This window comes from Dreissena polymorpha, chromosome 15, assembly GCF_020536995.1.
Source record: "Dreissena polymorpha isolate Duluth1 chromosome 15, UMN_Dpol_1.0, whole genome shotgun sequence".
Lineage (NCBI taxonomy): Eukaryota > Metazoa > Mollusca > Bivalvia > Myida > Dreissenidae > Dreissena > Dreissena polymorpha.
This window is the reverse complement of record NC_068369.1, coordinates 25,144,973-25,162,024: the sequence shown is the minus strand read 5'-3', so window position 1 is coordinate 25,162,024 and position 17,052 is coordinate 25,144,973. Positions and strand designations below refer to the sequence as shown.

The window sequence follows — 17,052 nt, the reverse complement described above, 5'->3', positions numbered from 1 at the left end:
TTCTCAAAATACTGTGAAATCCTCATCATCAACATAAGGAAAATTATCATCATCATCAACATTAATATCATTATCAACAATGGAATCATCGGTATTACCCTTGTTAATTTTCACATATTCTCTTCTTATAAATTATTACACACAACCGCCCGTTTGTCTTCGATGTGCAACGGAGATCGATCTCAATGACACCCGTAAGTTGAAGAGTCTCGAGACGTTCGTAAACGTTCAACATCCTTGTCAGCAAAAAAAAAGATTCGTGCTAGGATACCATCTCACATGAACTAAAAACTGTTTTTAAATTACCACCTTTTAACTTTAATGGATATATTCACGACGGTATAGTGATGCTTTATTTCAAGTAACTTTGTAAAACTGTTTTTCTTAAGAATGTCAACTTGTGCATAAAAGACAAAGTTTTATGCTGCTTATCGAAATGTGAATTACACCGGAATTACTTTATTTAATTAGCCCGTGTTCTTATTCACAAATTCGGTATCTACTACATTCATTGAACAAGGCTATGCTTCACGAAATTTTGTCAACGATTTGAGACGTATTCAAGGATTTATTATTATATCTTCAGTTTCCCGCACAACCTGCGAGAAAAACTTTCTTGTATGCACACAATTTTTGCAAATGTATTTCAAAACTTGAATTATTACAAAACTAAAGTTCTTAACGGTGTGTTCACATTCTGCCCAGCCCGTGTGCAAAACCCAGGACACCCCGTTGATTCTGCACCCTGTAGTGCAAACTTACGAAATACACATCTTGAATTATGCATCAATTGATTTTAAACTCGTTCAAACGCCTAAATGAAAAAACCCGTGCTTTATCGCGCTCAACCATGAACATACATGTACTCTCTCTTCTATAAGGCATGTACAATACCAACACGATACCGTATTTATAACATCGAGAATAATTTAATATTCATACCTTATATATGCAATCACATATGATAACTAGCGTGTTATCATGCGTTTATATCGTCTGAAATCACGGGAAAGGTCCACTTACTGTCTACAACAAGACTGATATCCCAAAGCAAACACATCAACACAGCTAAAAGTACTAAACAAACTACGAATGAAGTTATGTCGACTTTAAATAAATAACGCGTTTTGCAGTTAAGATGGTAACCGTGTTATTGTTGTCGTTGTTGTTGCTCGCTGCTGAAGGCATGGCAACGAATACAATCAGTCTGAATGGACAATGGATAGTCTCCTCGGGAGGTCAGTATTTCAGTCGGTTACTATAGCAGTGTTTACATTATTTACGGGTTTAAATGTTCTTTATGTCACTAGTCATAGTCATATGATAGTGTATGATTAAAGCTGCTGTTTCATGCATTCAAGCGTTTATTGTTTGTATACATTCCATTTGTTTTTTGTTGTGCTGTAAGCAACTTGGTCATTGCAATTGTAACACTCCAGATTCACTTATCACTTATGTTAATTTATATAAAATGTTAACATGTATATTAACCATCTAATAATATATAGAGTAACAATAGTCATCTTTGTCAGTTTTTTAAAAGGTAAAGTAGCAGTATTTAAAGCCACACACCTTGAAATAAAGTACATGTTAATCAATACATATAGATGCAATTTGAAAGTATGCAAAATAGTCATTAAATCAATAGCCTTATTAGCAATTATTTTTTTTATTATTTTAAAACCGAAAGTAGGATTTCTATACGTATACGTTCCACTTCGACAAACGTGAATATTTTTAAGTTTTAAAAGCGCATAAAAGACGGATTTCTACCTTGTAACCACCAGATATATTCTTATTGGCATATATATAAAATTAAATCTATAACCTAGTTAGCAAGTAATTTATTATTTTTCAAACGGCACCGCTTTTAAACCCGAAAGAATGATTTCTAGACGTATACGTCCATTTCGACAAGCGCGATTATCTTTAAGTTTTAAAGCGCAAAAAGACGGATTTCTACCTTGTAACCACCAGATATATATTTAAATTATATGGATACGATGCCGGGCTCTGTTTAGATATCAGTGTGTCGGGTTCGGTGCCGGCTCTGTTAAGATATCAGTGTCTCGGGTAATGTGCCCGGCTCTGTTTAGATATCAGTGTCTCGGATACGGTGCTCGGCTCTGTTTAGATATCAGTGTGTCGAGTACGGTGACCGGCTCTGTTTAGATATCAGCATGTCGGGTACGGTGCCAGCTCTGTTCTGATATCAGTGCCTCGGATACGATGCCCGGCTTTGTTTAGATATCAGTGTGTCGGGTTCGGAGCCGGCTTTGTTTAGATATCAGTGTCTCGGGTAATGTGCCCGGCTTTGTTTATATTTCTGTGTCTCGGGTACGGTGCCCGGCTCATTTTAGATATCAGTGTCCCTGGTACGGTGCCCGGCTCTATGTACACGGCCCTGATAGCCAGCGGCAGGATCGGGGACCCCTACTTCCGGATGAACGACAAAGAGTACGGCTGGATAGGAGACAGGGATTGGGCGTACACACGGACCTTTCAAGGTACACGTTCATACTGACCTTTTTATACAGAAAAACGTACTTTTTAGACATGGACATGTTGATTTACTTACAAGTGTAGATTGCGGCTGACGGTTAAAACGAAATTTCTTATGAAACTTAATGGTAATCTTTAGCAACAAGCATGCTTGACAAACGGCGGGTTTATTAAAATAACAGTTGTATCATTATAGTTTCTGTTCAACGAACAACAAATGTTTATGTTATGCATTACACGTGCCAGTCACTGCGGACACCCTGGCGTACCCCCGGGTGGTGCTGGTCTGCGAAGGCCTTGATACCGTTGCCACGGTGACCGTGAACAACCAGACTGTGGGCACGTCCATGAACATGTTCGTGCGATATGTGTACGATATCAAGCAAGCGCTAGTGGTGAGTAAACCTGTGTGTTCCGTCCAGATAACCGATTGCATTAGGATCAAAGTATCATTTTCAACCGGTATTTAATATTAGCGAAATCTTTCTTGATAGGTTATATGTTCAATTCTTCTATAAAGATAAAAATGTTTAATCGCTACATAGAAGAGATTTAAATAAAATAAAAAGTATTGTGACAATAATAATGTTTGCGTTATCATTTCAACACAACATTTTGTAACGGATCATGCAATTTTACACAACAGACATACGACTCCGATGTTTTACCATATGTATATCGCAACTTACTCGTATACATTCAGGTCGGCCAAAACTCGATCACAGTTCAGTTCCAGTCTGCTACGGGCTACGTGAAGCAAGTAGCGAGTTCTCTCCCTTACGACATCCTTCCCACATGCGTGCCGCCCCAGTACCACGGCGCCTGTGGGGCCAACCTCATCCGGAAGACGCAGTGCTCCTTCAGCTGGGACTGGGGGCCCTCCTTCCCAACCCAGGGAATCTGGTACGTGATCAGTGATATTAAACCGTCTGCATCAGAACCACGGTTGAATGAGCGCATCTTCATAAAACCCACGACCATAGTAACGTGAACTCGGATTGTTATAGTCAGGACATTCGAGTGTATGCCCCATGGTTTTCGATTAATCGACTCCAGTATACACCCATGCGAGTTTTTTTACCATTACAAATATAATCCAACTATTTTAATCTCATTCATTGATTAGCTATGGTAGGGATAATCGTGCTTTTTCATTTTCAATTGTTCAACATCACATAGCATGACTATATCGCATCTATCATATTGCAAAGCTTTACTGCAACAATCATATAGCATAGTTACCGCGGTAGCGCACATATCATACAGCATAGCTGCACTACATTTCTCTAAAAGTATTGCTATGAAGCATTGCATAAAGCATATGCCATATCGCCTACGTCGTTTAGTATACATGATGCTATAACGCATCTAGCGTGTAGCATAGTTATATCGAATCTCTTATATAGCATACTAATATAATATGTGTACGGTATATAGCATAGCTATCTTGCAATAAGGGATAGCAGAGCTATATATCATCTCTCATAAAGCATAGCCATATCGCATCTCAATACAATTCTGTCTCCACGTGTTGCAGGCGGGACATATACATTCAAGCCTACAATACGGCTGTGATAAGAGACGTCACTTCGGAAACATCGAAGAGTAAGAATATTTTATTGTGTGCGTCTTAAACGTAATTGTTTTGCCCGTGTTATGTTTGTCTAGTCTGTTTTGCTCCTCTGTTATAGCAATAATTTGGCTTCACTGAACATGTCTTTTGAACGCAATCTTTAAAGGGACTTGTGCGAAGATTTTGCGTTTTTTTAAGTGCGTAATGACATGTCAAACATGGCTAGAGTTGAACATCGGAACTATAGGGCTCAAATATAAACACACGTATATAATTTGTATTGATATAAAAAAAGAAAAAAGCTAACGGGACTCAAACCAGTTGCATTTGAAATAAGAGACTATAACATTATCAGAGCAAATATGTTTCATTAAAGGGGCCTTTTCACAGATTTTGGCATTTTTTAACTTATTCATTAAATGCTTTATATCGATAAATGTAAGCATTGGATCGTAACAGCTCCAGTAAAAAATCAAGAATAAAATTTAAAAAAGGAAAAGAACATTGCCCGGTCCAGGTTTCGAACCAGTGACCCCTGGAGTCCTGCCAGAGTCCTGAAGTAAAAACGCCTTAGCCTACTGAGCTATTCGGCCGAGTACACGTACTTGACGTATTTTATACCTTATATAAGCAATCTTCGTAGTTTCACAAAATTTAACGACAAAAACAGAACTCTCCAAATTATTCAATCGTTTCGCGTTGCAACGCTTTATAATTTTTAGGTTTTAAAATCGTCAAAAGATGCATATAATGGCTATATTAGACCATGGTAGATGTTCAGTATTACTGTTTCCTCACAAATATCATAACTAAAACGAAAATTTGCGAATCTGAAACAACTTTTTTCAATTTTGTCAATTTACCAAAGCGTGAAAAGATCCCTTGATGCTCGATGTCAGCGAATTTCATGCTGTCACATCATTTAACAGAAACGACAGCTTTGTAATTTGATCGATATCCAATTCAAAGAATGTATTTCCCGTATGAGTGTACTATCATTACTGTTATTTCGCTTCTTGATCTACAATATGTTTGTTTTAATTGTTTTAATGTTTAGCACATTTTAGCTCATCTATTTTTGGAAAAAAAAGAGCTATTGTCATCACCTTGGCGTCGGCGTTGGCGTCCGGTTAAGTTTTGCGTTTAGGTCCACTTTTCTCAGAAAGAATCAATGCTATTGCGTTCAAACTTGGTACACTTACTTACTATCATGAGGGGACTGGGCAGGCAAAGTTAGATAACTCTGGCGTGCATTTTGACAAAATTATGTGCCCTTTTTATACTTAGAAAATTGAAAATTTTGGTTAAGTTTTGTGTTTAGGTCCATTTTATTCCTTAAGTATCAAAGCTATTGCTTTCATACTTGCAACACTTACTAACTATCATAAGGGGACTGTACATGCAAAGTTATGTAACTCTGACTGGCATTTTGACAGAATTATTTGCCCTTTTTATACTTAGAAATTGAAAATTTGGTTAAGTTTTGTGTTTAGGTCCACTTTATTCCTACAGTATCAAAGCTATTGCTTTCATACTTGCAACACTTATTAACTATCATAAGGGGACTGTGCAGGCAAAGTTATGTAACTCTGACTGGCATTTGGACGGAATTGTGGGCCCTTTATACTTAGAAAATTGAAAATTTGGTTAAGTTTTGTGTTTTGGTCCACTTTACCCCTAAAGTATCATAGATATTGCTTTCATACTTGGAACACTCGCAAACTATCATAAGGGTACAGTAAAAGGACAAGTTGCATAACTCTGGTTGTCATTTTTACGGAATTATGGCCCTTTTTTGACTTAGTAACTTTGAATATATGGTCAAATTTTGTGTTTCGATCCACTTTACTTCTAAAGTATCAAGGCTATTGCTTTCAAACTTCAAATACTTTCATGCTATCATGAGGTTACTGTACCTGGCAAGTTGAATTTTACCTTGACCTTTGAATGACCTTGACTCTCAAGGTCAAATTATTAAATTTTGCTAAAATTGCCATAACTTCTTTATTTATGATTAGATTTGATTGATACTTTGACAAAACTACTCTTACTGACATACCACAATAGACTCCACCCAAACCATCCCCCGTGCCCTCCCCCCCCCCGAATCCCCCCATTTTTTTAAAGATCATCTCACAAATGGCCACCACACCCTCACACTATACCCCCCACCCCACCCCCCTAATTTTTTTTTGAAACGGTTAAAAAACACAAATATTTATTTTTATTATTTTATTTTTGAAATACCGTCCAACCATCGCACCCAAGAATCCCCTCCCCCCCCCCCCACCCCCCACCCCGAATTTTTTTTTTTGGCATTTTCTTTCGCATTTTTGGAAGATAATGTAATAAATGTCCACACCCACACACTATACACCCCTCTTCACTCCACCCCTCCCTCCTTTGTGATTGAAATTGAGAGTCTCTTCACCTTTAAAAAGAAAATAGATGAGCGGTTTGCACCCGCAAGGCGGTGCTCTTGTTTGAAAAGTGTCATTGCGGCTATCTGTGAGCAACCTCTTTACATGACACAGTATCCGGTAATGATATTGTGTTACTAGTTGACGTTTACCTGCAGACATCATTGGATGTAACAGAAAGTCGAATGTTTACGATCGAGAACTATCATAACCTGATATTTGACTCTCATCCAGATGCAGACGGCACATGGCATCTCAAAGTGGATATTTTCATGGAGACCATTGCGCAACTTCCGGTCCATGGTCAACTTGAGGTCAAACTTTACCCTACCTCCGTGACGTCATCAAAGCAAGTGAATTTGGTGAAACAAAACGATAGCGTTTCGTTTAACATAAATATCCCCAAGGTAGAGTTCTACTAGCTGTATACAACTTATATACAAAATAAAGGCGTTCGTAACATAAAATAAAGTGAATATCCTTTCACAAAGATGAAAATCACTAAACCAGCATGAAATATGCTTTTTATGATAAATTGTATCTTTTAAGTACGGGCCAATAATGTGTACTCCGTTAAAATTTGTATTTTGTTTGTGAAAAAATCGGTAACTATTAACATATTGAATTGTATGTATATACGATATGCATACGGCTATTCATAGCAAGTTGACTGTATACTAAATAATACATACCATATTATAGTAATACAACCTTGGCTGAAATAACGTGAGGTTACTTTAACTACAGCACGTATTCTATTTTAGAGTGCCGCCATCGACGAATGGTGGCCTAACGGGTACGGGAACCAGTCCCTTTACGACCTGTATGTGTTCTACACGGACTCGCTGGGAACAATGAATAACAAAAGATCCGCATAGGCTTCCGTACAGTGGAGCTGGTCCAGGACTATGTCTCTGTTAACAAGTCGCTAGGTATCTGGGGCCATACTCACAAAGCTCTTTAAGAATATATTAGCTTAAGTGTTTTTTTACAATCTAATACATCGTTTTCTGATGTTTTCCCATGTATTGTATTTTGAATCATTTTAAAGAGCAACATATTCTTTAATGGATGTAACTTTACTTGACCAATATCGGAGTAATTAAGAAGCTTGCATATGTATTAATATTTAATAAAATTTACATTTGACTAGAGCCCTTATGAATATTTTAAAACTTGTGATCACATCCCAGGCCGGACATTCTACTTCCGCATCAACGGGCGGCCTATATTTCTGAAGGGTTCCAACTGGATCCCTGCTGACAGCTTTTTGGAGCGCGTGACACGTGACCGGGTCTACAACTACCTCAAGTCTGCAGCGGACGTACACATGAACACGCTCAGGGTTTGGGGAGGAGGGGTGAGTCACGTTGTTTTTGTGCTATCTCCGTGCATGATTGTTTTAAAATCAAACAGTTATGAGCAATATGATAACTGAATAGCAATTTATTACACCCGGCGTATATTTACATAGATAAAACACATACGAACGTGCTTAAACTGGGAACTGTATCCATCGTTTGCTCGTATGCTTCCCACCAATGTATGCTACCATTGCATGCTCTCATTTATGGTACCATTGTATGATATCGTTATATGCTTCCATGGAATGCTACCACTGTATGATAACACTGAATAAATGTATTCAACAATAGGGAACAAGCAGAGAGTATCAGGCTCATTAATGTTTGGTGCTACAGCTGAGCTTTGATTTTAAATGGTCAAATTATATAGATTGATCGTAGGAATAGTGGTAGTCATGGAGACCACATGAGTGTGGCTTTGCAAAAACGGGGCTTTATGCGTAGGCGTAAAGTGTCGTCCCAGATTAATCTGTACAGTCCACACTTGCTAAGTTAAACAATAAATCGGAAAGTGACGTCACAGATTAGCATGTGCAGACTGCACGGGCTAATCTGGGACGACACTTTACGTACATTCATTAAGCCCCGTTTTCCCAGAACGCGGCTTATATACATAATAAAATATATTCTTTGTCTTTAGATCTACGAGATGGACATATTTTACGAGATAGCAGACGAGCTGGGCATCATGTTGTGGCAGGACTTTATGTTCGCCTGCGCTATGTACCCCACCCACCCAGCGTTCATAGACTCCGTGAAACAGGAAGTCACCTACCAGGTGAGAGATGTATTTTAAAACGTTCGAAACGCTTTTACTGTAGGCATGCAGTTAGTACTCTTCCAGCATTGATAGTCATACTTATTTTCTATTTTCTTCAAATGAAATTTTTTTGCATGCAATCCGCTTACGAATAGAACTATGGCCCTCAGCGTCCCCTTATGAAACAATGTTAAATCTTAATATACAACTGGATTTCCAAAAAATATCATACTTAAAAAAACACAATACTTCAAAGCTATTGTTTTCCGTACTAACTGCTATTCGTAGCTAGCATTTAAACTGTATATTTTTTAATAAATACATCTGCATTCAATATGTTGGCAATGTAATATTTAACCGATACGTGAATTTCGATGTTCAACTGAAAGTGCCCCTTGTTTCAGGTGCGGCGCATGAAGCACCACCCGTCCATCATCGTGCTCAGCGGTAACAACGAGAACGAGAAGGCTCTGGTACAGGACTGGTACGGCACCGGGGTCAACTTCACACTCTACAAAGCGGACTACCTCAAGGTAACTATTAATTTCAAACTCTAAAAGTCGGATTACCTCAAGGTAAATGTTAACTTCACACCTAACAAGGCGGACTACTTCTATGTAACTGTAAATTGCATACTCTATACAGCGGATTAATGTATACTTCAAACTTTATAAGGCGGACTACCCCACGGTAACTGTAAACTTCACACTCTATAAGGCGGACAACCTCAAGTTTACAGTTACACTTCACACTCTATAAGGCGGATATCCTCAAGGTTACTATACACTTCACACTCAACAAGGCGGACTACCTCATGGTTACTGTATTATTCACTGTCCTCGTAGAAGTGGGACTTTAAAAAGCTAAATAGCTGAAAAGCTTGATGCATATATCACTGGAACTATGAAATTCATTGTTATTTACATTTAGGAAATGTAAATCACTATGATGACATATCCCTATTACTGTAAAGATTCATTATTTTATTTCTTCAATAGGTATATATCGTATACATATGTTTCGTTTCAATATGTATTCATGTACATATTCAAATGTAATTGTGTAATATATTCGCTTACAATTTTGGTGATAGTAAGTTCAAGTGAGTTAACTCATTGTAATAGTTCTGCATTTCCCCTTGCATTGATATTGCTTAAACAAGTACATGGTGGAGCATTAATGCGCTTAACTCATTATGGTTCTTGTTAAAAATGTCGGTATAAGTTTTGAAAAACATCGTATCCAGGAGTCAGGCCTCACTAAAATATTTTTGATGTTGAAACGTGTAAGTGATAACTGACCAACAACCAGTAGTTTTGCCATCATCATCAGGATTTCTTTTACTAAACATTTCACCGTCATCATCGTCCCAATCGCCATGATCAAAGACATCATCACAACAACAACAACATTATCATCAGTAACAACAGCGACATCAATAACATAAGGATCATTAGCACATCATCAATTACAGCATGCATTTTCTTTATTACCACAATCAATAATTGTATATCATTTCAGCCACGCTTTCGGCAAACGGGGCCTAATGCATGTGTGTAAAGTTTTGTCAGAGATTAGCCTGTGCAGTTTACACAAGCTAATCAAAGATAACACTTTCCACTGTTTAACACTATTTCGTATAGAAAAAGTATCTTCTTTACGAAAATCCAGTCTACGCGAAAAGTGTCGTCCCTGATTAGCCGGTGAGGATTGCACAGGGCAATCTGGGACAAGTCTTTAAGGACATGCACTAACCCCAGTTTTCCCAGATCGATGCTTTTTTATTTAATAAGCTCTATATCGACACGGTACGGTCCATCGTGATGGCTGAGGACACTTCCCGACCCTTCCTAGCGTCCAGCCCATCCAATGGCGTCGAGACACAGGCTGAGGGCTGGGTTGCTAATGCACCGTACGACACACACTATGGGGACAGTGAGTGGTTCTTTAGTGTGTCATCTTAAGAGAATTTCCGAATCTTAGATATATTAAATCACTATTATGAATAAAATGTTACTATGTGAAGACAATTTAGGAACCGTCATTTGCCATTGACAGCAGGTGAAGTTTACTGGGTGACGTTTGTTCGAAGCATATTTCACCTCGTCAAATCTTAGAAAAACACTGTAAGCATTCTAAAAGCGTCATTTATGGCTATTACACTGATATATGAAAAAGATATATTAGCCGAATATTTTATATAAACCCATTTGTATATAAATTCCACATGTAATTAGCTTCATGTGACAAGTCAGTAATTTCAAATGTATGTAAATATATGAAGGAAGCTAAGGAATTCTAAATAATGCTGTTTAAAATGCCATTACCGCTTCGATAGAATGTACGCATTATTGCAATTGATTTTGTTTATTCATATCTGTATTATTAAATTTAATGACCGAAAATAATTTGTATATTTGAGTAAGGAGATGATGTACTTGTGTATAAGTCTGAAACTGTCTGTCTATCTGTCTGCTGAATCGTGACACAAATTGTTCAGAATGTTTATCTTGAAAATAACGAGACCAAGATCGAATCTTGATCACATGCGGCCAAACACTAGGGTACCAAAACAAATCTGAGGGGAGCCTGTTTACCATTCTCGAGGTCACACTTATGACGCAGTCTTAAAAAGACTTGGTCATACCGTTTATAATGACAATACATGTATCTAAGCAAATTTCGAATCTGGGTCACGTGTGTCCAATAAATTAGGCCAATAATAAGGTCACTTGTCATATCTTAGGCAAAACATATTACCACTCTAAAAGCTACAATTATGACTCAATCTTTACGAAACATGGAGTAATTGTTGTTCTTGACAATGACAAAAAGCATTCATTAAATCTGGGTCAAGGGGGGGGGGGGGGTAAAAACTACCAGGTTAAGTCTTTGTAAATATATGTACCTTGAACTCAGGTAAGCCCTTGGTGGCATTTTTTAATATTTTATAATGAGGTCTATGAGTGTCTTGATTTCGTTTAGTAATTTTGAGTTTGTTGTAATCTATAAAAAAAATGACATTCTAATGTATCGAATTCCGTTTCATATAGATATTTTAGGCCGGAAGCCATATACACGTAGCTGTTAGATTCATAAATATTTCCGTTCATTTGCCCTTGCGCCCTTTCTAAGAAGCCGCATTTTTCTTTCAGTCCACGAGTACAAGTATCTGACCCCGTTTTACGACCCCTCTGTGCTACGGATCCCCCGGATGTGCTCCGAGTACGGGCTGCAGTCCTACCCCAGCCTGGAGGGGCTCGAACCAGTCTACAACGACACGGACATGGACTACTGGTCAGACCTCAACGACTATCGCAACCACCATCCGTTCGGTGTGTACAACAAATTAATCACTTGTTAAGCGAACGAGTAAAGTTTAATACATTTTCGTGTATATCTTAAATTCGATATAATGTTCTTAATAACTAAACTCGCCTGGGCGACCCGAGATCGCTCCCAATACGCGCGTATAAGCATTACGAGTGGTCACAAAACTGGAATGGTTGCAATTCCTTTTCAACGGTTCAAGACCAGACCAAAACAAAGACCTATAGATAACATGTTATCTATAGGTCTTTGACCAAAATTACCAAAAAAATTGCTACGTGTGTACCTTAAATGTACATTATTGAAAAAAACATTATGTGTGTATAAATAAACATAATTATGTTTAAGAAGTCGTAGATAACTTGTATTGTATAGGTCTAATAATTTCACATAAAAAAGTCTTTGTTTGTTTCCTAGGCAACGTAGAGATGATGGCGGAGGCGATCCAGTATGTCAACCTGCCCAACTGTCCGGACCGGAAACAGAGGTTTAGCGACCTCATTTACGTCACACAGGTGATATATATGGGTGGATTAGATTTTGCATCAACCCGGCTTCTAAGTGTAAACATGTAGTTATGTTCATCGATTAACATCTAATGAGATTGAAGCAGATAACACATTGTAAAACACACCATCTGAAGTTGAAACTGGTATGTGTATAAAATTTAATCTGTAAATAATTAAATGAAGTTTTCTAACAGGTTGGCCAAATACTAATATGTTTTGGGTATTGTAAAAAGACTTCGTTATTTGGTCCTTGAACGTTCTTGTCGAAAATAGTATGTGTCTATCTAGAATTCAAATGGTTATAGAAGTAAGTGTAAAAATTCAAAGCAGAAAGCACTACCTATAGTTCTGACCTGGCAGTTTCCGGTACCTGCAGATAGACCATGCGGTGGGCATGCGCACTTGGTCGGAGCACTACCGGCGCTGGCAGAACCGCCTGGACTCCGATGGTCAGGGAAACACCATGGGCGCCCTCTACTGGATGCTGGCGGATATCTGGCAGGCTCCCACCTGGGCATCTATCGGTAGTCATGCACTGCAATATTCGCTTATTCAAATCCTTACGTTTGATTTATCAGTTGTCGAGATTTAATATACACGTATACATCTTGATCGTTCCTCAGAAAGTTATTAGTCTGTTGCTCCCATGCATAGAAAACCACTCAGCGATTACATTGTGTTCAATGCTTTTTTATTTGAATTACAATACTATGAGGTAAAATGTTATTGACGCTTGTGTGTTTTTTATAAGTTCTGGGCCACGTGTGAGGTTCGACGCATCAACCGGTTTAAACACCCAAAAGCTTTTCATTGACCGTGCTAATTAAGGCGGTAAACCCACGTTGAATCATTTAAGGCTTTATGTCATGGTTTTGGTTTTATCCTGTATAGTATGAGAAATTGTTTACTTGCCTGAATAAAAGACAAGCGCATATGCGTAAAAAAATAACTCCTGATATTTTGTTAGTTTTTTTAAACTTTTTTTTTACTCCGAAGTATTTAATTTTTCTTCAGAGTATGGTGGTAAATGGAAAATGCTTCATTATTACGCGGCCAATTTTTTCGCGCCGACCATTATTTCTCCGACAATGGACGGTGACTTTCTGGATGTCTACATAGTGATGGACGAACTTCCGGTGAAGGAAACTAGACAAGACGACACTTACCAGCTTATTTTCAAACCAAAAACAAACCCGAGACCTTTTAGGTAGGGTTTTAATCATGTGACATTTGAAAAGTTACAATAATATTTATGATATACGTGATTATTTTGTGTATTTGTGTTAATTCATACAGATGAAAGGAACTGCATATTGCCTTAATGAGTATATGTGATAACGGTAGAATAATAATTGATAATTTCCAGCATATTTGCGGGGTAATGTGGTTACATGCGTCTCGTTATTAATGTAATGTTTAATTATGTGTATTTTTCGCGCTCTTTTCGTTTAGATCCTTATTCGACAAAGTACATGTACATACATGGGTTGAACATTGAAGGGTGTTGGGATGGGGATAGCTTGTACACGCCATCCATATTGTGTCAATAAACTGTGAATCAATTAACGGATTTTTAAAATCCAAACTTGTCAGCAGAAGACTACAAAATAAAATTGCAGTGCAAGGGTATAGATAAGTAAAATGTGTTATTTGTAGTATAACGCGCGATTGTCGCATTCACAAATCCTCTCCCTGCTTTACAGCATATTTGACTTGAACAATTTACAGCATATTTGACTTGAACACTTGGGGCAACCCGCCGGCATCTCACACCCGTGCCACCGGCCCGCCGTCGGAGTTTGACGGCACCTTGTACATAGAGATGTACTCGTGGAACAGCTTTACTGCACTGAAGTCCTGGAGTGTGCCGTTTACGGTAATGCCTGACATTAACTTACTTTACTTTTTATTTGCTCATGAGAGTTCAATATTTAAACACAGAACAAGGTCTATCAGTACACATTGCATAAGTCAAAGGACAAGCGTCTGTGGGATGTTCTAACAGAAACCAACATGTTAATATCAAAGTCTATTTAAGAAGTCACGAAATATTTCATTCGATGCTATTCGCGCTTTACTTTCTCTTTTCTCATACTGATTGTCCGCGAGGTTTTTCGTTATATCTTTTATGTCAGGTCTATTTTAATGTCCATTTAGGCGGTACAAAATGCCAGTATAAATAGTATTTTACGAATTCTGTGTCTTTAAATATATTAAAAAAAACAACAAGTAAAGTTGTCACAGTAGTGACGATTATCCACGTTGCCGCAAGTATTGTGTGTTTATATGAATATTTAAGGTAAGATATTAAATTTGCACATGCACATCTTCACAAGGGACAATGCATTACGTTTTAATGCTATTCGTTGTTAAGTGTAAGTGTACTTCGTAAGACAAATGTGTGTCTGCATACATACATTCAATTGAATTCCGGTATACCCCATTTACAAACAATGTTGGCGTACATTGTCGGGCAATTTTTTGTCTACGATCTTACAAGGGACGTCCATGGATATTCTTATATCACCCTTTCTTTCAGATGAACACTACCGCCCAGTCCGTGTTTCGTGCGGACATAGACACAATGGTTCAGAGTGCGCAGTGCACGAGACGAAGCACGTGTTTCCTCGTGCTCCACTTCGGGGACAGAGTGGCCGGTCCGAGCACGTGGTACACACTGAGCACGTTCAGTGGAGCCCAGGGTTTGGAGAAGGCTAAACTACAGGTTGGTTAATTTGAGGGATGTCAACGTGTTATCGTTAGGGGAACGTGTAGCTTGCTACTCTAAGTGAGTAGAACTACAATAACTAACATACAAAAAGAGTATGCAATAAGTACTGGTAAACCAGTAAAGCAGAAAGTTAGTAGGTTTACTGGCTGCCGTAATTTGATTGAAATTTTCATGAAAAATCCAAATAAACAAAATTAAAAGATTGTGGATCATATTGCCCTCACATCTTGTTTGACTAATGTTCACGCTTTTGTTTATTCAACGAAGAGTAAAAATAAATGATCAACATTAACACATCAGAGAGAAGTGTATAAGAAATATACTGACATCAGAATAAATCACTTATGTTTTTAATTCGTACTTTTTTCAGATTTCCAACTTGAGGGCGAGTACCGTTCAAAACCAGTTCACATTTACGCTTACTTCCGACAAAATTGCTCCTTTCGTTTGGCTGGAGGCTATTGGGGTGAAAGGTCGTTTCTCCGACAATGGGTTTTTGATGTATCAGCCCAATATGACCTTGACCTACTTGGCATGGGAAGCGGTGGATGTGAACAAATTAACAGCTGCTCTAACGGTCAAATCACTCATGGATGTGTATTACTAGATTCGAGAAATCAATGGATATGTTGATGATACAAACCTTGTAATAAATGAGATTACTATAGATAATTATTTTTTCCAATTGTTTGAACTTATGGTTTAAATTACTTCGCTTCGAGATGGTATCTCATGTGCTGATTGCTGTTTCATATGGTCATCAATACTCATACGATCGTGAAGCTCTTTACTAATGTTTATTTATTGAAGTTGAAGTAATATATATATATATATATATATATATATATATATATATATATATATATATATATATATATATATATAGAGAGAGAGAGAGAGAGAGAGAGAGAGAGAGAGAGAGAGAGAGAGAGAGAGAGAGAGAGAGATAATATATATATATATATATATATTAGCCAGTTTAATCATAATAATACATTGTTTAAATATTGTGTTTAATGGACGTTAAGAATATTTGTTTGTGCTACAATGGAGACACAATGTGCGTATTTGTTGTGTTTTAAATACATAAAAACATGTGTAATATCCTTTACTGTAATGCTGTGCTACTCACTCTTTACAGTGATGATTTGAATAAAAGGCTTAATTAACCATGCGCTTTATAGAAGTAATTCTATTTTGTTATTGTGCTAAATTGGTATAAAACATTGCATAAACATATATATTTATAACATATCTGTTTATTATTTTCATATTTTAGCATTTTTATTTTGTTTTACGTGTTTAATAACTTTGATTACAAAAATAAACAACACGCGCACATGTGCATATGTTTTCAAATGGTTAATATAATCTTTGTATTAGAAAACGCAGCAGAGCGAGTTAATTATACACGCCGATCTTATAATTATGGTATTTACATTTTTTTTTGATGAAGACGCAATGCCGAAACTTCAATAAAAAAGTAATTTCAGAAGATATAATTTAGTTGTATTTATATAGTTGTGTCCTTTGAGTTTTATGGTGCAGGCAATTATAATTTTACATCCTGTGCAACTTTTGTAACGTTGCTGTGTGTCACATACAATAAACCGTCCTGTATATGAGTTGAAAGAACCTCGCTTTATAATGTTTTTTTTATTGTTCGCGTTGAAACACACTGCTGTATAAATAAATACGCCGGATGACGGCTGAAGATTAGGCCATTTTTTTTTTGGTGGGGGGGGGGGGGAAACTGGGCTTTATGCATGTGTACAAAGTGTCGTCATTGTGTATTCCACACAGGCTAATCAGGGACGACAATTCACGCTTTTATGGAACGTTTCTTTTAAAGGATGTCTCTTC

General features: G+C 37.5%; 1 protein-coding gene across 1 annotated transcript; it reads left to right on the top strand.

The window, feature by feature from the left end:
* The first annotated feature begins 1,013 nt into the window (after nt 1–1,013).
* On the top strand, nt 1,014–15,861 carry LOC127860378 (beta-mannosidase-like). Its single transcript, XM_052398418.1, is given in 19 exon segments — nt 1,014–1,238; nt 2,361–2,507; nt 2,749–2,897; nt 3,206–3,405; nt 4,040–4,107; nt 6,730–6,902; nt 7,260–7,347; nt 7,350–7,427; nt 7,689–7,855; nt 8,500–8,637; nt 9,024–9,152; nt 10,413–10,554; nt 11,775–11,954; nt 12,367–12,464; nt 12,835–12,982; nt 13,473–13,665; nt 14,187–14,334; nt 14,998–15,183; nt 15,560–15,861. Coding segments are annotated over 19 exon segments (2,769 nt in total). The 5' UTR covers nt 1,014–1,138; the 3' UTR covers nt 15,797–15,861.
* The last annotated feature ends 1,191 nt before the right edge of the window (nt 15,862–17,052 follow it).